Source organism: Pezoporus occidentalis, unplaced genomic scaffold, assembly GCF_034315485.1.
Source record: "Pezoporus occidentalis ecotype Australia unplaced genomic scaffold, CSIRO_AGI_Poc_V1 ctg217, whole genome shotgun sequence".
NCBI classification, from domain to species: Eukaryota; Metazoa; Chordata; class Aves; order Psittaciformes; family Psittacidae; genus Pezoporus; species Pezoporus occidentalis.
The window spans coordinates 1,060,841-1,087,190 of record NW_026914040.1 but is presented as its reverse complement, the minus strand read 5'-3'; the positions used below and the strand labels follow the sequence as shown (position 1 = coordinate 1,087,190).

Below are 26,350 nucleotides of genomic sequence, written 5' to 3'. Positions count from 1 at the left end.
GCATCTGTTGCTCTTCTTGCCCCTGGATTATGCATGTTCCAACCTCCGTGGGTGGAGGTAAAGTGATGGTGGGCACCTTGGGAGCTCATCCAGTGCTGCCCATTGGGATATGATGGGACAAGGTGGTTTCTCACAGGCTTTTTTGGGCTCCCACATTCTGTCCCTAGGGAACAGCCTTCTCCTGGAAAGCTGCAGTCACAGGGGGAATGGGGTGCTTCAGATAGGGGGTTATGGCCAAGAACCTTACCCTGTTTCAGAGGAGACAGCATAGACGGGATGATGGGTGGATGACATGGTCTCCTGAGGTGCTTCCTGGGGTTGGAGGCCTCCAGCCCATCACCAACTTCATTCGGAATCCAGTTTGGTTTCTACCAGGGTCCCAATGGGCTGTCACACGCTGGGAGCCCTCAGCTGAGCTCTGCAGCTCCCATGCCATAGATGAGGAAGGAAGGTGGTACCAAGATGGGTCCACAGCCTTCATCCTCCCGGGGGATGCTCCGTGGCAACCCATCACCTCCAGGAAGGGAGATGCCCTGCGAAGGGCTGTCTCCTCACATCCACATTGACCAACAGGCACCAAGCCCTCGCAACGATGGTCCAGAGAAGAGGACAACCCCCAGATCTGCTTTTCTCTGTTGGCTCCTCTCAGCTCAGTACATCGGGTCCAATCACGCCTGGTTGGGGCTCAGGGTTGCAGGGTGCTGATAGGTCCCTGCTGCTGGCAGTGCTGTGATGGGTGTCCCCATGGCATAGGCACCTCCTGGCACCTTCAGGGTGGAGGATGGAGATGCCTGACCCTGCTGGATGCCTTCCCAAAGCCTTTTCCTTTGGGACAAGGGTGTTTTGGGGGTGATGGTGTCCTCACAGGCAGAAGATGGAGAAGAAACAAAGAGGGATGAAAACCCAGCTGTGGCCATAGGTAAAGGGTCTACAGGGCAGTTGGGTTGGTGCTTTCACAGCAGCTTTGGACGTCAGGGCAGTTTGGCCAGGATTTCTCCTTCAGGCTGCTCAGGAAGGCGATGAGATGGCAAATGTGGGTGCCCCATTCCAGTCCCAATCTCCGCATGGGACAACGCGCTCCGGTGGGACTCTGAGCTCTGGTGGGTGCTGATGGGGACAGAAGCATGACCCGTGCTTCCTGGTGGATGAGGACTTTGGAGATGGTTTATTGCCTTGGCAGGAGGGTTTGGGTGGGCAGGAGGTGAGGCTGGAACCATCATGTCCATGGTGTCCTCTGGCTCCTACAGCCCCGGGATGCAGCTCTGCCACGCGCGCTTGTGCTGTGGTGGCTGCCGGCTTCTGGGCAGTGTTATCCCGGGTTTGGGTGTCCCTCTGATACACAAATGGACATGGAAACGAGTGGAAATCCTGCAGGAATGCTGAGCACCGTTTCCTCCAGAGGAACAGCCCCTTCCCACCCAACCTCCATCATCCCATGGATGGATAAGGATGGTCCAGCCGTGATGCTGACAACGGTGGGCTCTTGGCAGATCCATCCTCAGCTCCCACACCACCAACCAACCGAAACCCCCCCAGAAACAGAGATTGAAGAGAAAGACATTCCCCAAACAAGGATCCTTGGCAATGAGCAGCCACGAAGGGAGGTTCGAAGTCATCTTCCCTCCCAGGAACAAGCCCTGCCTCTTTGGGCAGCCAAAAATGTCCTGAAGTAGCACCTTTTGCCCGTGAGCTGGCCTTGGGGACAGGCTCTGGTTGCCCATCTCTGAGGCCTGCAAGGGTTCAGGGTTTCTTTGTGCATGAGCCGGTGTCTCCGTGCCCCAGGTCCGGCAACGGATGAGCAGCGACGGTGGGTTTGGTTTCACGGAGCCTCTGGGAATGTGCTTTGTGGTTCCCTGAAGGACTAACAGCCTCCTTCCACCTTGATGTGCAAGATCTTGGAGAAGCCGGGTCTCTTCCTCAGGGCCTGGAAGAGGAGGAAAGAGTGGGGTTGGTGGGGGAGGACATGGAATCATTGAATGGTTTGTGTTGGAAGGGACCTTAAAGCTCCTCCAGCTCCAGCCCCTGCCACGGGCAGGGACCCCTTCCACTAGAGCAGCTTGCTCCAAGCCCCTGTGTCCAACCTGGCCTTGAGCACTGCCAGGGATGGGGCAGCCACAGCTTCTCTGGGCACCCTGTGCCAGCGCCTCAGCACCCTCCCAGGGAAGAGCTTCTGCCTAAGAGCTCATCTCAGTCTCCCCTCGGGCAGGTTCAAGCCATTCCCCTTGGCCTGTCACACAGTATCACAGTATCACAGTATGCTGGAGATTGGAAGGGACCTCAAAAGATCATCTAGTCCAATCCCCCTGCCAGAGCAGGAACACCTAGATAACGTTACACAGGAATGTGTCCAGGCGGGCTTTGAATGTCTCCAGGGAAGGAGACTCCACAGCCTCCCTGGGCAGCCTGTTCCAGTGTTCCGTCACCCTCACTGAGAAGAAGTTCCTTCTCAAGTTTAAGTGGAACCTCTTGTGTTCCAGTTTGCACCCATTACCCCTTGTCCTATCATTGTTTGCCACTGAGTAGAGCCTGGCTCCATCCTCGTGACACTCCCCCTTTATATATTTATAGACACTTATAAGGTCACCCCTCAGTCTCCTCTTAACTATAAAGACCCAGCTCCCTCAGTCTTTCCTCATAAGGGAGATGCTCCACTCCCTTAATCATCTTGGTTGCCCTGCGCTGGACTCTCTCCAGCAGCTCCCTGTCCTTCTTGAACTGAGGGGCCCAGAACTGGACACAATATTCCAGATGGGGTCTCACCAGGGCAGAGTAGAGGGGAAGGAGGACCTCTCTCGACCTACTAACCACCCCCCTTCTAATACACCCCAGGATGCCATTGGCCTTCTTAGCCACAAGGGCACAGTGTTGGCTCATGGTCATCCTGTCGTCCACTAGGACCCCCAGGTCCCTCTCCCCTACACTGCTCTCTAGCAGGTCGTTCCCCAACCTATACTGGAACCTGGGGTTGTTCCTGCCCAGATGCAGGACTCTACACTTTCCCTTGTTATATTTCATCCCGTTATTCCCTGCCCAACTCTCCAGCCTGTCCAGGTCTCGCTGGATGGCAGCACAGCCTTCTGGCGTGTCAGCCACTCCTCCCAGCTTAGTGTCATCAGCAAACTTGCTGATAGTACACTCAATTCCCTCATCTAAATCATTGATGAATATATTAAATAATACCGGTCCCAGTACTGACCCTTGAGGCACTCCACTAGTTACAGGCCTCCAACTAGACTCCGCCCCATAGACTACAACTCTCTGGCTTCTCTCCTTCAGCCAGTTCGCAGTCCACCTCACTACCTGGTCATCCAGTCCACACTTCCTCAATTTAGCCGTGAGGATGCTGTGAGAGACTGTGTCAAAGGCTTTGCTGAAGTCAAGGTAGACCACATCCACCGCTCTGCCATCATCCATCCACCGTGTTATTTCCTCATAAAAGGCTAAGAGATTGGTCAAGCATGATTTCCCCCTGGTGAAGCCATGTTGACTGCCCCTCATAACCCTCTTATCCTTGATATGCTTTAAGATGGCACCAAGGACAAGGTGTTCCATCACTTTCCCAGGGATGGAGGTGAGGCTGACCGGTCTATAGTTACCCGGGTCCTCCTTCTTGCCCTTTTTGAAGACCGGAGTGACATTTGCCTTCCTCCAGTCCTCAGGCACCTCTCCCGTTTCCCAGGACTTGGTAAAGATGATGGCGAGTGGTCTAGCAATGACTTCCGCCAGTTCCCTCAGCACTCGCGGGTGCATCCCATCTGGACCCATGGATTTATGGACGTCCAGATTGCTCAACTGATCTCTAACCCATTCCTCATCGACTAAGGCAAGTCGCTCCGTCGACCTGACTTCATCTAAGGTCTCAGGGGTATAGGGCTCTTCAGGACTGCCTGCAGCAGAGTAGACAGAGACAAAGAAGGCATTCAGTAACTCTGCCATCTCTGCATCTTCTGTCACCAGGGCACCCATCCCGTTCATCAGTGGGCCTACATTGCCTCTGGTGTTAGTTTTGTCTGCCATGTACTTGAAAAAGCTCTTTTTGCTGTCCTTGACCCTTCTTGCCAGGTTTAATTCTAAGGAAGCCTTAGTCCTCCTAGCTGCCTTCCTACATCCCCTAGCAGCAGCCTTATATTCCTCCCAAGTGGCCAGCCCCTCCTTCCATGACCTGTAAACTCTCCTCTTCCACTTGAGCATACCCAGCAATTCCCTATTTAGCCACACAGGTCTCTTGGCCCTCTTCCTTGACTTCCTACGTGTCGGGATGCTCCGATCTTGAGCACGGAAAAAGCAGTCCTTGAATGTCAACCAACTATCTTGGGCCCCTTTTCCTTCAAGCAGCCTTGCCCATGGGATTTCCCCTAGCAATTGCTTGAAAAGGCCAAAGTTTGCCCTGCTAAAGTCCAGGGTTGCAATTCTACTTGGTATCCTACTAGTCCTACCACACAAGATCCTGAACTTCACCATCTCGTGGTCGCTGCAACCAAGGCAGCCCTCTACCCTTACTGCTTCAACCAGACCCTCCTTGTTAGTGAGGATGAGATCCAGCAGCGCTCCTCTCCTGGTCGGCTCATCCACCATTTGCAGGAGGAAGTTATCATCCACACACTGGAGGAACCTCCTGGACTGCGGCTGGGTTGCCGAGTGGTCCTTCCAGCAAACATCAGGGAAGTTAAAATCCCCCATGACGACCACGGCCTGTGACTGTGAGGCCTCTCTCAGCTGCCTGTAGAAGGCCTCGTCAACTTCCTCATCCTGATCTGGTGGTCTGTAACAGACACCTACAACAGTATCCCCCCTGCCAGCCTGCCCCTTAATTCTCACCCACAGACTCTCAACTCGCTCATCATCTGTCCCCAGACAGAACCCGGTGCATTGTAGTTCCTCCCGCACATAAAGAGCAACCCCACCACCCCTCCTGGCTGGCCTGTCTTTCCTGAAAAGGACATAGCCCTCCATGACTATATTCCAGTCATGTGAGCTGTCCCACCACGTCTCTGTAATTGCCACCAGATCATAGTCTCCTGACTTAACACAGGTTTCCAACTCCTCCTGTTTATTTCCCATGCTGCGCGCATTGGTGTACAGACATTTCAGGGAGCGAGCTGAGCACACCGACTTCACCCTAGGATTATAGGAGGCCTCCCAGTCTTCATTAATTCTGGAGCGCTGCCCCACTGGGGCAAGCCCAGCAACAACCCCATCCCCCTTCGAATCTAGTTTAAAGCTCTCCAAATGAGCCCTGCTAATTCGTGCCCCAGTATCCTTTTGCCTCTGTGAGACAAACCTTTCCCACTTGTCATTGTCCAGACTGGTGCCCTATAAAACCAGCCATTATCAAAGAATCCAAAGCCCTGCCTGTAGCACCAGTCTCGTAGCCAATTGTTCATGAACTGAATCTTCCCATTCCTTCCCACATCATCAGTGGAAGATGGAAGGAGTGCGGAGAAGATCACTTGAGCCCCAGACTCTTTCACCATCCTCCCCAAGGCCCTGTAGTCTCTCTTCATCCCCCTCAGACTGCGGGAAGCAGCTTCCTCCCCACCTGTCTGGAAGACCAGCAGCGGGTAGTAGTCTGTCGGGTGCACCAGGCTGGGGAGCGCCCTGGTGATATCCCTGATCCGGGCTCCAGGCAGACTACACACTTCCCTATGATGAGGGTCAACTCTGCATATCGGGCCCTCTGTTCCTCTCAGAAGGGAATCCCCCACCACAATGACCCTTCTTTCCTTCTTAACAGAGGCAGTCCTGAGGTGCAAAGTCGACCCCCTTTTCCTATGTGGCCATGTGGGCTGGCCTTGCCCCACATTCTCACTTACCTCTCCTTCAAGATCCAGGGCCTCGAACCTATTACGGAGGGACACCTGGGGAAGCAGGGCAGGAAGGGGGGAGGGTTTCCCCCGACGTCGAACCGGAACTCGCTTCCAACCCTCGTCGTCTTTTTGGTCCCCTACCTCTGCGCTACAGCTACAGGGCAGGGGCTGTCTCGGGCCATCCCCTCTGTGTGAGAGGGCAGGGGGTCCTTCCCCTTTTGGGGGGTATCTCCCTGGAACCGTTCCGACCGGCACGCCAGGGAGTTACTCCACCAGTCGATCTCCCTTTCACACTCCCTGATGGTCCTCAGCGTCTCGACCTCCTCCTTAAGTCTTGCTACCAGGCTAAGCAGATCTTCTACCTGCTCACACCTCACGCAGGTGGAACGCTGTCCTCCCTCCCCCGGCAGCATCAGGCTCTGGCACTCCCTGCACCCAGAGACCTGAACAGCCACGGTTTGGGACGGGGTCTCCGTCTGAGTTGCTGTAGTCGTCTTACTGCAAGCTCTCTTTCTGGAGACAACCATATTGGTCTGCAGTCTGGGACACCAGCAACACGACCTGCTTGTTCCTCTCTGCACCTGGTGGGCAGCGACCGGTCGCTGCCCTCTCTGAGGCTTTTTCAAGGCAAGCAGCAGGGAGTGGTCGCCGTCACCGTGGGAACGCCCCCCGCCACGTGAGCCTCTCTCTCGCAAGGGCTGCTGGGGCTTCGGGGATCGGGAGATGTCGGGAATCGCGATGTCTCTGCGCTCTCCTCTCTGATTTTCCTAATCTCCGTTGACCCTCGCGGTCGCTGAAGCGTGCCGGCTGTGGCTCTAGCTAGGCTAGCTCCGATCAGCTGACTGTCCCTGCATCCCTTGTCCCAAGCCCCTCTCCAGGTTTCCTTCAGGCACTGGAGCTGCTCTCAGGTCTCCCCTTCAGGAGCCTTCTCTTGTCCAGGCTGCCCCAGCCCAGCTCTCTCAGCCTGTCTGAGGCATCCCTGTGCATGGCAGGGGTTGGATCTGGATGAGCTTTAAGGTCCCTTCCAACACAAACCACTCTGTGACTCGATGATTCAATGGCTACAGCAGTGGATGAGTTTGCCCCCGGCCTCCAAGGGGACCTGGGGCTGGTGACACGGGGGTCACCTGGGACTCGCATCCTTTACCTGGAGTTTGTTCACCATTTCCTCAAACATCTTCTTGGCTTCAGGGCTATGGGGCTCCTTGAAGTAGTCCACGATGCCCACCTGCACGACGATGGACTTCAGGTTCCGGCACACACCTGCGGTACAGATAGTGCCTGGTGTCTCCATAGCTGGGCTCAAACACCATGGACCCAAAAACCCACCCAGTGCTCCTCAAGGCCTCCTGCTTCTGGGCAAACCTCACCTTGAGGATGGAGGAGACCCGTTTTTGATGACCCCTGTAGGGAGGGTGGTGCTCTCCGAGCTGGTCCCTGATTGCCCTATCCCAAATGGCCCTTGGGAAACCCTTCCTCTTCCACACAGAGGATGGTTCCCAGCAAGTCCAAGCACAGCCACACGTGCGTGACCACCAGGAGCAGTCCTCAAACAGACCCTGCTGCTGGTGTCAAGCCTCTTTCCCCAGGAGCTCCTAGCAAACAGCTTCAGTAAATGGTGTGGCTCCAAACCCGGATGAGGGTGAACCTCAGGTGTGCCACAGGCATTGAGTCCTTGATTACATTCAATGGAGACATTGAGGTCTCCATCTTCCTATAGCCCATAGCTAGATCAGCTCTTCTTAACCCATCCTTGGCAGGGATCTGTTGGATCCCCTCTTCCACCATGGAGCTCCGTTACTCCCAGTGTTGGCACTGGATTCTGCGGGTGCAGCTGGAAGGCAAGCTCTGGTTCATGGATCTGGATACCTGGTGGCCTTTTGGCCAATGGACGATGCTTTGCCTCCATCCCTGGCATTGCTACTCACTGTTGAAGTGCAGCAGGGCTTTGGGGGTGACCGGTGTGGAGGTCAGCACCAGCATCTCCAGCCCTTTCAGCCCCTCTCGACAGACCTCCGCTGCAACCTCCTGGTTGATCTCCGCCACGTGGTCCAGCTCCAGGACCTGAAGCCGCATGCAGTTTCGGGCTGGAAGGACAAAGAACCTTCCTAAGTGTTCCCAAACCCATGGAGATGAGGCCCTCAGTGCCATGGGTTAGTGGTGGCCTTGGCAGTGCTGGGGATTGGTTGGATTGGATGAGCCTCAAGGGCTTTTCCAACCTGGTTGATTCCATCAGGGAAGGGATAAGGCCACTGATGGGAAAGGGGTGACAGAAGGGATGGGTGGCACCAAGGAGGGGCAGGGTGCACGCATGGTTCTTGGCGTGGGTTTCCTCACAGAGGTCCCCATGGGGCATCTCCTAGGGTTACAGCCTGCCCCCAGCAAGGTCCCTTCCCCTTCCCCTTGCCCCCGCCCCGAGCAGAGCTTCTCCTACCTAAGGAGGCCAGGCCCTGGACGCCGCATCCTGCCCCTCCGACGCCCAGCGCCCGCAGGTGGGGCCAGCACCTCCCGATCATCTGGAGGCAGCGGTTGCTGAATCGCGTCGGCTGCTGGCTGGGAACGGGGAGAGGATGGGGATGAGACACGAGGCAGGGGCTCACCCCTGGGAGGGTGCTGAGGCGCTGGCACAGGGTGCCCAGAGAAGCTGTGGCTGCCCCATCCCTGGCAGTGTTCAAGGCCAGGTTGGACACAGGGGCTTGGAGCAAGCTGCTCCAGTGGAAGGGGTCCCTGCCCGTGGCAGGGGTTGGAGCTGGAGGAGCTTTAAGGTCCCTTCCAACCCAAACCACTCCATAGTTCTGTGATTCTCCTGCCAGGAGACACCCTCCTCTGTGCACCTCAATCCAGGCTGAGGGCGGACATGACACTGCAACAACCATCCCAGGACAAGAATGCATGCCCCGGAGCAAGCCCCATGGCATGGAGGTGACCTGCTCTGCTCCGTGAACCCCTTAGCACTGAGACGTTGTGGGGTGGGGATCCACCAGCATCTTGATCCCCCCCGAATGCTTTTCCAGCGCAGGAACAACTGCAGCCATCTCCCTAAGCAGCGACTCGATGTTTAAAGCCATCCAGGCCCTTCAGGGCTGCTGTTACATGAGCAGTGAGGAGCTCAGATAAGCCTTTGATGTTCAGTGTCACCCATCACGGCTCCCCTTTCATCTCTGGTGTTAGCAGTGCCCTGGAAACATTCCTGCCTCATCAGGGTGGTGTCTATCCCCATCAGCTCCCAGCCAGGACAGGGAGGGATGGGACTGAGATCCTGGTCCCCAAAACTGGCCTCAAAGGAGCTTCCCCCCCCCAGCAAATCTGGACCTTTCCAACCCGGCCTCCTCCTAACATGGCTCTTACCAGGGATGCAGAGGTGCGACCTGGAGGGAGATGATGTCCCTGCAGCCTGCTCCAAGGGCCCAGATCACTTCATGACCCACAGGGTCCGTAGCGCTCCTGGAACAACACAGAGGACACGTGGTGGCCCCCACTGGCAGTGATGCTGCCCTGGGGGCTGTGTCTGCAGCCCCTGTGATGCTGCAACTCCCTGCACCTGGAGGAACAAAGCTGGTTGTTATTCATAGCCTGTGGTCAATCCCAACACCGATCCATGCGGGAAGGCTGGAGGCATTTCTGTCTGGAATTGTGCCTATGGATGTGGAATGGCAACTAAGAATGGAAGAAGGTGAGGCTGATGTGAGGCTGAAGGTGAGGCTGAAGATGAGGTTAGGCTGAAGGGAAGGTTGATGGTTGAAGGTGAGGTTGTTGGTTGAAGGTGAGGTTGATGTGAGCCTGAAGGTGAGGTTGAGGATGGGGTAAGGCTGAAGGTGAAGTTGTTGACTGAAGGTGAAGGTCAAAGTCTTCCAGATGCAAAGGTGTCAAGTGATGGAGCTGAGCCAGCCAGGCCATGTACCCTTGCAGAGCAAATCCCTGCAGGTCCCATTGGGTTGGATTCGTTCTCCACCCGCCCAGCCCGGATGGGGAAGGTGCCAGGACGTGGTTAAGGATGTTTCAGCTGAGGGATGGTAACTCCATGGCCTTGTACCAGCTCTGCGGTTGCGCCACCACATCGGTAGGTGGCTGTTGGCCAGATGTTGCTGCAGAGGTGTCCTGTAGGGTCTTCCTTGTGTTTTGGAGGTATCAAACAGACCTCATGGGTGCTGCTGGCTCCATGGAGGTGCAGGTTTAGGCGTGCTGCCTGCCCACCCAGCAGTGGTGCCACTGCCTTAGAGGAGCTTTCACTGTTGGCTTCCAGTACCAAGTCAATGGAGGAGAGAGCTCAGAGAGCATCATCCTGATGCCCCCAGCCCAAAGGCTCTTTCAGGCCATGAAGCTGCCTCCTGAAGACCAAGGCCACGCTTCCCGACTCCAAATGACCCACTTCAGAGCTAGAGGCAAGCCTAAAAATAGGCGATGGGTGTTACCTGGAGTGCTGCACGTGTCTCCACTGAAGAAGCTTCCAAGAGCCCCTTGTGTTTGGGTTAATCAGAGCATGAGTCAGTCACAGGTTAGCAACGTGCCAGGAGAGCTTGAGCCGGCTCCGATGCCCTTGGAAGGGCTGATGGAGGAGTCTTGGGGTCAAACCCAGCAGCACGGGGCTGCATCATGGTGTGGGATGCCCCCATCAGAGCCATGTCTAAAGGAGTCTCCGTCCTGGGCTGGATCAGGCACCCATCAGCTGCAGATCAAATGGATGCCAAGGGGGCATCTACGTGGTGCAGGGGAGCAAGGATCCTCCCCCTTGAGTGTATAGGAAAGGTAAATCCTGTCTCCACTGGAGGAAGAGCCTCTTCTGGAGGTGGCCAAGACCAAGGAGCAGCCAGAGATCTCTCCTCAAGGACCTGCATCATGATCCTGGTGTCCAGGGTGGGTCTTAGCAATCCTGTGGCAGAGCTGTTCCAAGGACCCAAAGGTCTCTTCTCCCCATTAGAAGCCTTCCTTAAGGGGTAGCAGTCAGGTAGGACCTCACTGGGGCCTGGTGTTGGTGTACCTCTTCTTCACCCTCCTCTAACACAAAGCAGTGTCCCCGCACCAAGACCCCGCTGATGACTCCGGATGAGGTGGGAATGGTACCGGGATGGTGGGAATGGAGCTGGAAGGGAAACACCTGCATGGGAACATGCCAGAAGAGGATGAGAGTTGGGAGGATGGCTTGCTCTGGGGACACATGGAAAGGTGGATCCTTCACACCTGGCCTGATGGGCTGTGTTCTGACAGGGAATGGGGATGGGAAGCAGAGCAGTCCCAGCATATCGGCAGGTAGAAGGAGGTGATCCTGCCCCTCTGCTCTGCTCTGGTGAGACCCCAACTGCAGCATTGTGTGCAGTTCTGGTGTCCTCAGCATGAGAAGGACATGGAACTGTTGGAACAAGTCCAGAGGAGGCCACAAGGATGATCAGGGGCTGGAGCACCTCCTGTATGAAGACAGGCTGAGAAAGTTGGGGCTGTTCAGCCTGGAGAAGAGAAGCTGCGTGGAGACCTCAGAGCAGCTTCCAGTGTCTGAAGGGGGCCTATAGGGATGGTGGGGAGGGACTCTTCATTAGGGACTGTAGTGACAGGACAAGGGGTAACGGGTTCAAACTTAAACAGGGGAAATTCAGGTTAGATGTAAGGCAGAAGTTCTTTACTGAGGCCCAGGGTGCCCAGAGAAGCTGTGGCTGCCCCATCCCTGGCAGTGTTCAAGGCCAGGTTGGACACAGGGGCTTGGAGCAAGCTGCTCTAGTGGAAGGGGTCCCTGCCTGTGGCAGGGGTTGGAGCTGGAGGAGTTTTAAGCTCCCTTCCAACCCAAACCATTCCATGATTCTACAATCCTATCCCATGGATGTTCCCAGCCAAGGAACCACAGGACCCCAGGGTAACAAGGGGCGATGCTGGTGCCCCCCTTACCGGTAGGTGACCGCCTGCAGGGCCCGGCAGTAGCAGCTCGCCAGCCACAGCGACCGGTCCGTCAGCACGTTGGGGCAGTGCGAGATGCGCAGGATGAGCAGGTTGCTGCCCGTCGCCTTCAGCAGGGACTCGAGCCCGGCTTCCAGGCAGCCCCTGGTGGGAATAGCAGCAGGGTCAGGGGATGTGGGGCTCCAGGACACCCAAACCCCACAGCAGGAGCCGGTCCATGAGCATCCATCAGTGGAAACAGGATGCTGGGACTCGCAGAGCATCATCGTCCCTGAGGAGCAGTGGCTCCGGCTGTGTGAGGAGGATGCCCAGGACTCACCGTGTGCTCTTCATGTAATCCTCCTTGCTCTCCTTCTTCCCTCGCTGCCGTGGCTTGAGGTTTTGGAGGGTGAGGGAATGCATCTGGGTGCACCACTGGGACAGCATGGCCAGGAACTGGGTGGACAGGGGTGGCCGTCACTGATGAGGGATGCCCTCAGCATGTCTCAAACCACCCATCCCTGGCACATGCACACACGTACAGGCCTTTCTGCACGCACACACGTGCCATATGTATGTGGAAACGCCGTGTGCAAATCACATGTATGACAAAAGCACATGTACATGTGAGCCCATGCCCACAAGCATGCACATGTGAGCATGCAGCACATCCAGCCACCGGTGCCGGCACACAGCCGCGTGCGGCCATCACCATAACACCACCACAATCACCGCCAGCGAGACGCTCGCTCAGCACCATTCTAGATGGAACTGGATGACCTGAAGGCCCTTCCCAGCCCCGACCGCTCTGTGATCCTAGAGGATTGGTCTCTCCCATCCCCGGTACCTTGGAGGACACCCTGGCGTTCTCCAGCAGCACCCGTGTCCACACGGCCGGGTGCCGGGCCACGAACTTCCAGTCCTTGCACACCTCGGCCGCCCGCAGCAGGGTCTTGGTGTCCAGGTAGGTGAAGATGCAGAAGAGAGCTGCCCGCATCTTGAGGATCTCGGGGCTGATCACCTCACTGGAGTGCCCGGGGCTGCCCCTTTCCAGCCACCCCACTTTGCCCCCGGCCCCCTCGGTCCTGGCTGCGGGACATCCATCAGTGGCCACTGTTGGAGGATGATGAATCATAGAACCATAGAATAGTTAGGGTTGGAAAGGACCTGAAGATCATCCAGTTCCAACCCCCCTGCCATGGGCAGGGACACCTCACACTAAACCATGGCACTCAAGGCTCTGTCCAACCTGGCCTTGAACACTGCCAGGGATGGAGCATTCACAACCTCCCTGGGCAACCCATTCCAGTGCCTCACCACCCTCACAGGAAAGAATTTCCTCCTTAGATCCAATCTAAACTTCCCCTGTTTCAGTTTGAACCCGTTACCCCTTGTCCTATCAGTACAGACCCTCATGAATAGTCCCTCCCCATCATCCCTATAGGCCCCCTTCAGATACTGGAAGCTGCTCTGAGGTCTCCACGCAGCCTTCTCTTCTCCAGGCTGAACAGCCCCAACTTTCTCAGCCTGTCTTCACACAGGAGCTGCTCCAGCCCCTGATCACCCTCGTGGCCTCCTCTGGACTTGTTCCAACAGTTCCATGTCCTTTTTATGTTGAGGACCCCAGAACTGCACACAATGCTCCAGGTGAGGTCTCAAAGAGCAGAGCAGAGGGGCAGGATCACCTCCTTCGCCCTGCTGGTCACGCTCCTTTGGATGAAGGGATGCTCTGTGTGTCCACCCGCATCCCTCACCTCCCATCCTCCCACCCCACCAGCAGACCCCATTGCGCCTCACCCGTGAGCCGGCAGCTGCCGGTGGGTCGGGATGCGGCGGATCCGGGTGCCTCCGGCTCCCATCCCTCGGCCTCGGACTCGGTGGTGCGGGAGCCCACGTCGGACACGTCGCCCTCCTCGCCCTCGGTGCTGTTGCGGTAGGGCCGGCGGTGCCAGTTCTGGATGGCCTGACGGCGCAGCCCCGAGCCCCGGCCGCCGTCCCGTGTGGGGTAGGGGTGCCCGTCCGCGGTGTCATCCGTGGGGCACGGCTCCGCGCTGTCGCTGTCGTAGCAGCCCGAGCTCTGCGATACGGCTTTCGCCCGGCTTGAGGCTCTGCAGGATGGAGATGCTCAACCTCAGCGCTCCCCAGGGCGTGCGTCCCCTTCCCGGGATGCCCACCAAAAACCCTGAGCATCCCATTAGGATTCCAGTCAGGAACAACCCAGGGGCACTCACCCGGTGCTGGAGGAGGAGCGCTGGTTGGACACACCGTAAGGACCATGCGCGGCCACCCCTGGCCCTGGGTGCCGGTCTCTCTGTGGGGAGATGGGCAAGAGGAGCCAATGTGGTGAAACCCAGTGGTGCAGCCAAGGGAGACAACCCTGATAACGCACCCTGGGCCTGATGTGGTTTGGGGTGAGGCTAAACCCAGATGGGATGCAGGGGAGCATCTTGGAGGAGGGCCACAAGGGTGACGAGGGGCTGGAGCACTGCCCATGTGGGGGCAGGCTGAGAACATTGGGGCTGTTCAGCCTGGGGAAGAGAAGCTGCGTGGAGACCTCAGAGCAGCTTCCAGTGTCTGAAGGGGGCTACAAGGATGCTGGGGAGGGACTCTTCATTAGGGACTGTAGTGACAGGACAAGGGCTGATGGGTTCAAACTGAAACAGGGGAAGTTTGGGTTAGACCTAAGGCAGAAGTTCTTTACTGAGGCTCTGGCACAGGGTGCCCAGAGAAGCTGTGGCTGCCCCATCCCTGGCAGTGTTCAAGGCCAGGTTGGACACAGGGGCTTGGAGCAAGCTGCTCTAGTGGAAGGGGTCCCTGCCCGTGGCAGGGGTTGGAGCTGGGTGATCTCAAGGTCCCTTCCAAGCCATTCCATGATTCTATGATCCCACAGAACCACCTTGCCCACGCTCACCACGGAAACCACCAAGAAGCAACCTCCCTTTCGCATCCCCCCCTCCAGGACCCCCCATTTCCCCATAGCACCCACACGGGCACCCCGACCCTTCCCCACCCAGCCCTCTCCATCCACCCGCAGCAGTGGTGGTGGTGGTGAGGGGGTACCTGTGCCCGTGCAGGGAGCGCCCTGGGGGGGACCTTGGTGCCGGGGGTGCCGCAGCGGCCCAGGCTGCCGTTGGGGGTGGTGCCGCAGCTGCTGCTGATGATCTGGAGCTGCTTCTCGGCGCGGTCGGCGCGGTCCAGCAGCTCCTCGATGAAGCGCTGCAGCCGCACCTTGGCGTTGGCCTCGCGCGCCGCCGTCTCCTTCAGGAACTGGTCGATCTGCAGCACCTCCCTGTGCGGGGTGGGGTGTGTGTGTGTGTGGGGGAGCAGTGGGTGACACCCCCGGCCCATCCCCTGCATCCCTGCTGAGCACCTCCGGGCACGGGGTGCGAGAGGAAGGGCCCTGCTTGTGCGCGTCTGGACCGCTCGTCGTTAGCCTGGCTCGGGCTGGATGGGTCCTGGGCATGGGCTGGGGCAGAGCAGGGAGTGAGGGGTGCTGCAGGCAAGCAGGGGGATGCTGGCACCTTGTTTTGGGGGTGGATGACATCCTTTGCCTGGGTGAGCATTGCTCCCAGGACTGGAGGCTCTTGAGTGCAATGGAGTGGAGGGAAGGGGGTGATGATAGGACAAGGGGAATGGCTTGAACCTGCCCGAGGGGAGACTGAGATGAGCTCTTAGGCAGAAGCTCTTCCCTGGGAGGGTGCTGAGGCGCTGGCACAGGGTGCCCAGAGAAGCTGTGGCTGCCCCATCCCTGGCAGTGTTCAAGGCCAGGTTGGACACAGGGGCTTGGAGCAAGCTGCTCCAGTGGAAGGGGTCCCTGCCCGTGGCAGGGGTTGGAGCTGGATGGGATTTAAGGTCCCTTCCAACCCAAACCAGCATAGGATGCTATGATGCTGTGGTGGGAGGATAGAGGTGCATGGCCCCCATTTGGGGCAGACTTAAAGGAAACACCTTAAGGGCAGCTTGAAGTCCTTAAACCCAACTCAGCTCTGTGTTGGACACTGCCAGCAGCTCACTGACCTGGTGTGGCCCCATCCCACCCTGCGTGCCCACATTAGGGTGCACACAGCACACAGCCACCGTGCACCCCCACAAGTGCACCCCATGCGTGCGCGGAGCCAGCCCACATGCATGAGCACCATGGAAACACAAATGCAGATGTAGGCCCTGATGCACGTGCACGGGCAGACACATGTACGGTCGGTTGCATACGCACCCAAAACCACCCACACAGCCAATGGTGCGCGCACACACGTGCACGACTGCTCTCACACCTTGTCTTGGCATCCATGAACCCCTGAAGGTGCACAAGCACAGCTCCTCATGTCTGTCTTGTGCACACCCGACCATGCACACCCAGACTTGCATACCCAGCCCTGCACACCAAAACTTGCACACCCAACCCTGCACACCCAACCTTGCACACCCAACCATGTACATCCAATCATGCACACCCAACCCTGCACACCCAGCCCTGCACACCCAACCATGCACATCCAGACATGCACACCCAACCTTGCAGCACACCCAACCATGTACATCCAATCATGCACACCCAACATAGCACACCCAGCTCTTCACACCCATCCTTATGCACCCAACCATGCACACCCAACCCTGCGCAGCCAACCATTCACACCCAACCTTGCACACCCAACCCTGCACACCCAACCTTGCACACCCAGCCCTGCACACCCAACCATGCACACCCAACCTTGCACACCCAACCCTGCACACCCAACCATGCACATCCAACCATGCACATCCAACCATGCACACCCAACCATTCACACCCAACCATGCACACCCAACCCTGCACACCCAACCATGCACACCCAACCCTGCACATCCAACCATGCACACCCAACCCTGCACATCCAACCCTGCACATCCAACCTTGCACACCCAACCCTGCACACCCAACCATTCACACCCAACCCTGCACACCCAACCATGCACACCCAACCCTGCACACCCAACCATTCACACCCAGCCTTGCACACCCAGCCATGCACACCCAACCTTGCACACCCGACCTTGCACACCCAACCATGCACACCCAACCCTGCACACCCAACCATTCACACCCAGCCATGCACACCCAACCTTGCACACCCGACCTTGCACACCCAACCATGCACACCCAACCCTGCACACCCAACCATTCACACCCAACCATGCACACCCAACCCTGCCCACCCAACCCTGCACACCCAACCCTGCACACCCAACCTTGCTGTCCTGGGTTCAGCAGTAGCAGTCATTTTTCCCCTTCTTGGTAGCTGGTGCAGTGCAATGTTTTGACTTTCAGCTCGGGAACAGAGCTGATAACAAGCGATGTTTTGGTTTGGCCAAGGACTTTGTGAGCCTCATGCTCTGCCAGGGAGGAGGGGAAGCCGGGAGGAAGCAGAGACAGGACACCTGACCCAAACTGACCAAAGAGGTATTCCATACCACAGCACGTCATGCCCAGGATGTAACTGGGAGTTAGCCGGAAGGGCTGGGGGACTGAGGGGTTGGAGGAGGTATCGGTCGGAGCTTGGTCGGGCTGGGGGGGCGAGTTATCGGTCGGCTGGTGGTGAGATGATGTATTCTCTTCCCTTGTTATTTCCTTTATCATTATTATCATTGGTGGTAGCAGTAGTGATTTGTGTTATACCTTAGTTACTAAACTGTTCTTATCTCAACCCGTGGGAGTTGCATTCTTTTCGATTCTCCTCTCCATCCCTCCGAGAGCAGGGGGAGGGCAAGAAAAGGGGGGGAAGTGAGCGAACGAATTACCTGACTGGGTTTAAACCACGACAGTTCTTTTTGGCGCCCAACGTGGGGCATGAAGGGTTGAGATAACGACAGATCTGACCAAATTAATAGCCACTCATCACAATGACGATTTATTGGCTCTCAGAGTTCTTTCTCTTGATCTCACAGCTTCAGAATGTTGTAACTTACATAGAGCCGGTATTTGCTGTGTTAGTGTTTATCAAGTATGGGGCCTGGGCTAAGGTTCTTGTCTCACTGTGCTTTATGGCAATGGCTTGTAATACGGGCGGGCTCCAGCAGCAGGGTGGGACGGACGTGGCCGTGGACTTGTACCTGGCCGTCCGGCTGCTCTTCACCGGCCTGGCCCTCACCCTACTCTCCATCTTCGTGAGGCTGCGGGGAGCTGAGGGGGAGCGGCCCCGGGAGCCGGCGGCAGCCGAACCGGCCCGGGAGAGCGGCCCCGGGGAGCAAGCGGCGGCGGGAGCGGGGCAGAAGGCTGCGAGGGGACAGCGGCCGGTGGGGGAGGCCGGAGCGGTCGAGGAGAGGAAGGAAGCGGCTGCCGAGCAGCGGGAGAAGGCGGCGGAGGAGCCGAGCCCCGCGGCCGAGCCGAGCCCCGCGGCCGAGCCCAGCCCCGCGACGGCCGAGAGCGTTTCCCGGAAGCCGCCCGCTGAGCCCCAGGAGGATGCAGGAGACCACGCAGCATTTCCCAGCAAGGCAGAGGGGGAAGAGCTGGACTCAGGAAAAGAGAAGCTGGCGGTGGGAGAGCCGGCAAGCACAGCGGCTACACCAGCCCCAGTGACAAGTACAGAAGCATCGTGTGAGAGTTCTGAAGGTTTTGAATGGCCTTTGGGCATCCTTGGGACCTGCCTGCTGATTGTGATGGGGATCAGCATGTTGGCACACACACAGACTGTGTTCTACCCACAACCATTTTGTCTGATCTCAAAAGTTAAGCAGAGTCAGGTTTGGGTCTTGTCTGGGGTTAGACGACGATATGGGGGGACCAAGAGATTTTCCCCAAAGCTGGACAGTCATGAGTGGCAGGGTGTGTGGGACAGTATGGGCAAGTATCTAGTCCACTGGGCCCCTCCAGTGCTTTGGAAGCATCGGAGATGGAAGGCAGCTGTGTGGAGTCCCCAGCAACAAGCTGCAGAAACTGCTGAAGGGGACAGTGAATTATTTTGAGCCTGGTGGGCCCAATGCACTTCAGGCCATCAGAGCAGAGATGCAACATAGAGATGGACTCATGATCGAGGGGTGGACTTAGCAATGGACACTATTGCCCAGGTTATTCACGAGTGTGAACACTGCACACAGTCTCTCCTGCTCTGGAAGACTATTTCAAGAGATGGAGCCTGACATCATGGACCAGATGGACTCAGCAGCTTTATAGGGACTGGTCTATGCACTAAGATAAGAGTATATTGAAAATATCGGATCTGAGCATGACGTGAATGGTATGGAATAAGGGGTGGATAATGTCCTGGGTTCAGCAGTAGCAGTCATTTTTCCCCTTCTTGGTAGCTGGTGCAGTGCAATGTTTTGACTTTCAGCTCGGGAACAGAGCTGATAACAAGCGATGTTTTGGTTTGGCCAAGGACTTTGTGAGCCTCATGCTCTGCCAGGGAGGAGGGGAAGCCGGGAGGAAGCAGAGACAGGACACCTGACCCAAACTGACCAAAGAGGTATTCCATACCACAGCACGTCATGCCCAGGATGTAACTGGGAGTTAGCCGGAAGGGCTGGGGGACTGAGGGGTTGGAGGAGGTATCGGTCGGAGCTTGGTCGGGCTGGGGGGGCGAGTTATCGGTCGGCTGGTGGTGAGATGATGTATTCTCTTCCCTTGTTATTTCCTTTATCATTATTATCATTGGTGGTAGCAGTAGTGATTTGTGTTATACCTTAGTTACTAAACTGTTCTTATCTCAACCCGTGGGAGTTGCATTCTTTTCGATTCTCCTCTCCATCCCTCCGAGAGCAGGGGGAGGGCAAGAAAAGGGGGGGAAGTGAGCAAACGAATTACCTGACTGGGTTTAAACCACGACACTTGCACACCCAACCTTGCACACCCACCCTTGCACACCCAACCATGCACACCCAACCCTGCACACCCAACCCTGCCCACCCAACCCTGCACACCCAACCCTGCACACCCAACCTTGCACACCCAACCCTGCACACCCAACCATGCACACCCAACCATTCACACCCAGCCTTGCACAACCATGCACACCCAACCCTGCACACCCAGCCTTGCACACCCAACCTTGCACACCCAACCTTGCACACCCAACCATGCACACCCAACCTTGCACACCCAACCTTGCACACCCAACCCTGCACACCCAACCATGCACACCCAACCCTGCACACCCAACCATGCACACCCAACCATGCACACCCAACCCTGCCCACCCAACCCTGCACACCCAACCCTGCACACCCAACCTTGCACACCCAACCCTGCACACCCAACCATGCACACCCAACCCTGCACACCCCACCCTGCACACCCAACCATTCACACCCAGCCTTGCACAACCATGCACACCCAACCATTCACACCCAGCCTTGCACACCCAGCCTTGCACACCCAACCCTGCACACCCAACCCTGCACACCCAACCATTCACACCCAGCCTTGCACAACCATGCACACCCAACCATTCACACCCAGCCCTGCACACCCAACCCTGCACACCCAACCCTGCACACCCAACCATTCACACCCAGCCCTGCACACCCAACCTTGCACACCCAACCCTGCACACCCAACTCTGCATACCCAACCATGCACACCCAACCCTGCACACCCAACCTTGCACACCCAACCATGCACACCCAACCTTGCACACCCAACCCTGCCCACCCAACCCTGCACACCCAACCCTGCACACCCAACCTTGCACACCCAACCATGCACACCCAACCTTGCACACCCAACCCTGCACACCCAACCCTGCACACCCAACCATGCACACCCAACCCTGCACACCCAACCATTCACACCCAGCCTTGCACACCCAACCTTGCACACCCAACCCTGCACACCCAACCTTGCACACCCAACCCTGCACACCCAACCTTGCACACCCAACCTTGCACACCCAGCCACACCAATATGCACTGGAGTGTGAAGGAGGCAGAGAGCAGCCCTCAGTGACACAATTCCCTTTGCTGCTTCTTGATTGCCATTTAATTACTAATTAGTTACCCCCCAACATGCCATTTGCAGGGTGAACCTGGGAGTTCCTCGGGAATGATTTGGGAAGGCTCCCAGCAAGGGGCCCCAGGGGATTTGGAAGGCAAATGGGTGCTGGCACAGCGTGTAAGGTGATGCTGATGGTTATCACCCGCATCTCTCGCATCCCCATGGACCGGGTGGAAAAACACTCCTGGCACAGCAAACGGAGCCCAGGAGCAAGAAGCCTCCCCTGGGGACGATGGGCTCGTGGTGGTTTGGAGCTGGTGGGGCTGGGAATGGTTTGATCTGGGAAGGGTGAAGCTGGCTGTGCTGATGGAAATGGTTTTCCTGTTTATAGGAAAAGGAATCTATTTTCATCAGGTCTCCTCATGCTCCCTCTGCAACCTGGCAACTGGTTCTGCCGCTGTGGCTGGAGGAGTCTGGGGACAGACGAGGACAGGCAAGGGGTTTCTGTACAAAAAGGAGGCAGTTTGGGGCATAAACTCCGGGTTTTTTGTGGCAATGGTGTCCAGGGTCCACCACGGACAAACAAGATGCATAGAATTCCTCGCTGTGAGGGTGCTGAGGCGCTGGCACAGGGTGCCCAGAGAAGCTGTGGCTGCCCCATCCCTGGCAGTGCTCAAGGCCAGGTTGGACACAGGGGCTTGGAGCAAGCTGCTCTAGTGGAAGGGGTCCCTGCCCGTGGCAGGGGTTGGAACTGGAGGAGCCTTCACATGCATCCAAACCAAGAGCCGTTGCCCTTATCCAACCCCAGCATCACCTCACTGCTCACCCCAGCACCAGCCAGTCCTGGGAACCTCATTTTGGAGTCAAAGCCATTCATGAAGACGCTGACTATGGTGGGGATGGAGACAAGGCCATGACTGTCCCCCACTGTGCTCCTCATTGACCCTATGGAGCACTCCAGCTTTGCTAAGAAACCCCTGAGGAACAAGGTCTGGTTTGCTTGAGCATCAACAATGGCAAAATGACCCAGTGCTTGACCAGAGGGGAACTCAGGAGCAGGACTGGATGGGAAGGGGGTGTTAAGTGGGGAACATGGGATGAAAATGGGGATGGCAGTGCCATGGTCCTGACAGCGAATGGAGGGGCTCCTTGGGCTGTCCCATCTTCCTTCTAGGAGAAAAGCCCTGCATTAGGCAGGGCCAAGGTGGCCCCATTGGGCAGGTCAATGGGATTCCTCAGGTTGTATCGGGCTGGATAATTCAGGTGTGGAGCCAGAGGGGATGACCCAGGGTTTTGGGAAGACAGCCTTTGGTGCTAGAGATGGGCTGCAGCAGCGTGACCACCACCGTGTTCCTGGGCAGGACATGAGGATGGCCATGTGCATCCCCATGTGCCTGGCCATGTCCTGGGGGCACCAGTGGCTATGGGACCAGGTCTGCCATGATGTAACCAAGCTATAGACCTCAGGTCTGTGTGGACATTGCACGGGAGAAGATGCAAAACCTGATGAGAGACGATGGCAATGGACGTTGGCAAAGGGACTGTGCCCTAGCACTTGGTCTGAGGGTTCGGTGATGGGCTCCTCAGGGTTCACCATTCCAATGGAATCCCCCCCGCACCCTTCAACCAGGACCAAGGACTCACTGTTGCTTGCGGGTGAGCTCCTGCTCCTTCTGCACCAGGTCCTGCTTGAGGGAGGCCAACATCTCCACGCTGACATCCACTTGACGGGACAGTTCAGACGCCCGGTCCTCCAGCTCCTGCTTCTCCCTGCTGAGCCTCAGGCTCTCCTGCTTGGCCTTCTCCAGCTCCGAGCTCTTGCGGTCCAGCTCCACCTGGAGCCGTCCCACCTGGGATGCGATTTTCTGCTCCACCTCCTCCGTCAGCTTCTCCAGCCGCTTGTCCACCTCCAGCTTCTCAAAGGCGCGGATCTTCAGGCGGGCCAAGCCTTCCTCATAGGCACTGTCCATAGCGGCCGGCGGCGTCGGGGCCGGCGCCACGGCTTTGCTGCGGGTGAAGATCTCGGTCAGCGGGATCTCGATCTCATGGACGTAGCGCGGCGACGGGGAGGAGGACGGCGCCGGCTCCAGCTCCTCGGCAGGGACCAGGTCGCAGGAGAAGCGCTGGTCCTTGCCTTGGAAGGAGGTGCTCTCAAAGTAGTCCCTGCGCGCGGCCGGCGTCAGCAGAGCGCCGTCGGCGGCCAAGGGGAAGACGGCGGCATCGCAGATGCTGTTGGTCTTGGAGAGGACGTAGAGGGTCTCGTAGGTGTGGTTGTACTCCAGGTGCGCCCGCAGCGAGGAGAGGCTGCGGAAGCGCTTGTGCTCCCCGCAGCGCGGGCACCGGTAGGGCAGGTCCAGCGAGGCCATCCCTCAGCTACGCAGCCCGGTACGCGGGACCCTGCTCATGGCAAGGCAGGGCTGGACCCGGGGCACGCGCCGTGGGGTGCGGAGCCCCCCGTGGAGGGGCTGTGGGTGCGCTGGGGCATGGCGGGGAGGGAGGCCTGGGGTGGAAGCGGGGTCCGGAGGCGCTGGGAGGGTGTCAGCATCGAGCGGTGGCGGGCGCTGGAAGAGATGGGGGTCAGTGATTGAGGGGTGTGGGTGATCAAGAGTCGCACCTTGGTCCTGCTTCGTGGTCCCCTCGCTGCCTCCATCCCACCCTCCCATGTTCCTTGCATTGAGGCACGACCCTTGGGAAGCTCCATAGCCTTTGGGAAGATCCGCAACCCTTGGGAATATCCACAAACTATGGAAGGATCCACAACCCTTGGGAATATCCACAAACTATGGAAGGATCCACAACCCTTGGGAATATTCACAAACTATGGAAGGATCCACAACCCTTGGGAATATCCACAAACTATGGAAGGATCCACAACCCTTGGGAATATTCACAAACTATGGAAGGATCCACAACCCTTGGGAATATTCACAAACTATGGAAGGATCCACAACCCTTGGGAATATTCACAACAATTGGGAAGCTCCACAACCCTTGGGAATATCCACAAACTATGGAAGGATCCACAACCCTTGGGAATATCCACAAACTATGGAAGGATCCACAACCCTTGGGAATATTCACAACAATTGGGAAGCTCCACAACCCTTGGGAATATCCACAAACTATGGAAGGATCCACAACCCTTGGGAATATTCACAACAATTGGGAAGCTCCACAACCCTTGGGAATATCCACAAACTATGGAAAGATCCACAACCCTCGGGAAGATTTACAACCTTTGGGAAGATTCACAACCCTTGGGAAGATGTATAAGGTGTGTAACCCTTGGGAAGCTCCATAACCAGTGGCGAGATCCGTATCCATAACCGTTGGCAAGATCTATACCCATTGAGAAGGTCCTCCACCCCTTGGAAAGGTTCACAACCATTTAGGAGGATGCAGCTGCAAGGAAGCTCGACATCCCATGGGAAAGCTCCCTCCATCCACCCTGAGCACCCACAGAGGGGTGACCATGTCCTTTCTTGGCCAACCACCCCTCACTGAGCCCCTGCAGTGTGAGGGGTCTCCAGGAGCATCCCTGTGTCCAGCACTGGGTCTGGAGCCCCCTTCTCCAAGAGAAGGGTGATCCATTCCTGCTAGCTCAGTCTCACAACAGGATTCATTCCCAGGAGTCACATCTCATCAGTGACCTCTCCAGGGCTATGGGACCCCATAGACCCCGTGGTCTGATGCCAAGGGCATGGTGGCTTCCCAGCCAGAAGAAGGTCCCTTTGGGGACCTGGTTTATCCCCCCCATCATCAAATCCTCCATGGCATTGCAGGGGAAAACCCCCCACCCTTGTGGAATGGGAGCTTGGGATGTCCCCATGGTCTCCTCCAGCCTGGGAGACACAAGCACACGTTGGAGTGCATCCCTGCAATGCCTTCACCCCAAAACACCACCAGCACCCATGGGTGGGAGCATCCCTTCCTCATCCCTCTGCAGTATCCCTCAAAGGGCTCTTCCCACCATCCCAAAACCCCTCTGAGCACCCCCCTGCACCCCACAGCCCCCATCCTTGGTGAGCACTCCACCACCCCGAAACCTCCATCCCTGCTCATCCCCATAGCTCAGCACCTCCTCAGTGAGCACAACCAGGCCAGGAGGCTTTGGGAAACCATTTTAAAGGGAAAGAACAGTAAAGGCGAGAAATCCATGGAAAACCAGAGCTGGGATGCGGTGGGAGGAAAGCTGGAAGCGCCTGGCTGTGTTTTGGGGTTACAAAACAGCCTCACACCTTAACCCCCAGCACCCGGCACACACAAAGCACCACCGGCAACTTCAGCTGCTGCCGATGGGATGAGAAAGCGCTTTTCCACCATGGGGATGGGGCCACAGCATCCGGCCACCCATAGCTCAGGCCTGGAGCCCTGCCGGCACCTCCTGCTCAGCCTCAGCCCCGTGTTTCCCAGCCATAATCCAAGGCAGGTCCGAAGGCTCGCATCGCCCCATCCCTGCCTTAGGCAGGTTCTATCCTCACCGTAAACCTCTCCCATCCCCAGCCACGACCGGGATTGAAGGGCATTATTAGCGGAGTCATTACTACGGCAGCCCCACGATTAAATCCCACCCGCATCCGGAGCCGGGAAAACGCTCCCGGCTGCCGGGAGATTGCAGCATTCCCGGGCTGCTCCGGCGCCGCTACCTGCGCTTCATCATGGATCCTCTCCGTGCATTGTTTAGCAGTTTTCCTGCCTCCAAGCCCCCAAAATATAGCATCAGCAGGCATCACCATTCCCGCCTGCTGGAAGAGGGAAGGGGAGGATGGAAAAGAGGGGTGGTGGTGGTGGAGGGTGATGCCGGGTGGCGGATGCTCCCCGTTCCCGCTGGTCCCCATCCTTCCCCGGCTGAGGCTGCTGCGGGGTGGAGGCACCACGATGGGAGAGGTGCAGGGAGGCTCGCATGGAAAACCGGGATGCATCCATCCCCCAGCACCTGCAGCGAGGAGCAGCGGGTCCCTCCTCACCCCATGGCAGCGGCTTTGTCCCCACCGCATCCCCCCACCCTGCTCCCCAGTGGTCCATGGCGAGGAGCAGCCTGGGGACAAGCCACCACCTCCCCATGAGCATCCTGCTTAGCCCCGTACCTGGTGCTGGGCGCCGAGCTCCCGCGCTTGGCTCCTCTGATGGCAGCATCCCTCCTGCTTCCAGCACCGAGCGAGCCGCGGGGATACGGGATGGGGGCTGGACCACGCACACCCCAACACCCGCACAAAGGAGGAGGCTCAGGGCTTTGTCGGGAAAGAGGGATGTGGTTCGGGAGGGATGCGGCCCGGGAGGGAGGCAGGAATGGCTGGAAGCATCCGGCTCCCTGCGGCCAGCACCTCCATGCCAGCCAGGCCCTGGGGAGGGAGGGAGGGAGGGTGGTGGCTGCGGGAGGAGGAGGACGAGGACGAGGAGGAAGAGAGCAGAGGCTGAAGGCGCCGGGGGGAGGATGAGGGATGCTGGGGCACCCTGGGGACAGAGGGTCCCCGGGGCTGCGGGGCTCAGGGGGGGCTCTGCATGGCGAAGAGGCGAGGAGGGAGGGATGGAGGGAAGGAGGGAGGGAGGGCGAGCGCTGGCAGCCGCCTCCTCCTCCTCCTCCTCCTCCTCCTTTGCAGCCCCAGCCCGGGCTGTTTCTCTCCGTCGCTTTTCCTCCCTCACAGCTCCCTCTGCCTGCGTCCCCACGAACACCGCGGGCGCTCCTCCGGCCCTGCTGCCATGCGGCAGCCTCAGCCCGCATCTACCCGGCCCCACAGAACCCCCTTGTCCCCACCCGTACCCCTTTGTCCCC

At 57.8% G+C, this 26,350-nt stretch overlaps 1 protein-coding gene across 1 annotated transcript; it reads right to left on the bottom strand.

The window, feature by feature from the left end:
• Positions 1-451: 451 nt before the first annotated feature.
• On the bottom strand, positions 452-26,137 carry FBXO41 (F-box protein 41). Its single transcript, XM_062619980.1, has 13 exons — positions 25,665-26,137; positions 22,222-23,138; positions 14,730-14,958; positions 13,901-13,980; positions 13,467-13,777; positions 12,517-12,782; positions 12,010-12,125; positions 11,682-11,834; positions 9,156-9,251; positions 8,242-8,360; positions 7,736-7,894; positions 6,955-7,070; positions 452-1,924 (listed from the first exon to the last, which is right to left on the bottom strand). The coding sequence occupies exons 2-13, from the start codon at positions 22,941-22,943 to the stop codon at positions 1,862-1,864; spliced, it is 2,430 nt and encodes an 809-aa protein (XP_062475964.1). The 5' UTR covers positions 22,944-23,138; positions 25,665-26,137; the 3' UTR covers positions 452-1,861.
• Positions 26,138-26,350: the final 213 nt, after the last annotated feature.

What these genes read in the sequence shown, in the direction of transcription:
- FBXO41 (XM_062619980.1), bottom strand. Translation starts at nt 22,943, where the DNA reads ATGGCCTCGCTGGACCTGCCCTACCGGTGCCCGCGCTGCGGGGAGCAC. An exon ending in CCAGGGCCTGGCCTCCTTAG is followed by an intron (nt 7,895 to 8,241) that starts GTAGGAGAAGCT and finishes TTGTCCTTCCAG; the next exon opens with CCCGAAACTGCATGCGGCTT. An exon ending in AGCCCTGCTGCACTTCAACA is followed by an intron (nt 7,071 to 7,735) that starts GTGAGTAGCAAT and finishes TCTGTACCGCAG; the next exon opens with GTGTGTGCCGGAACCTGAAG.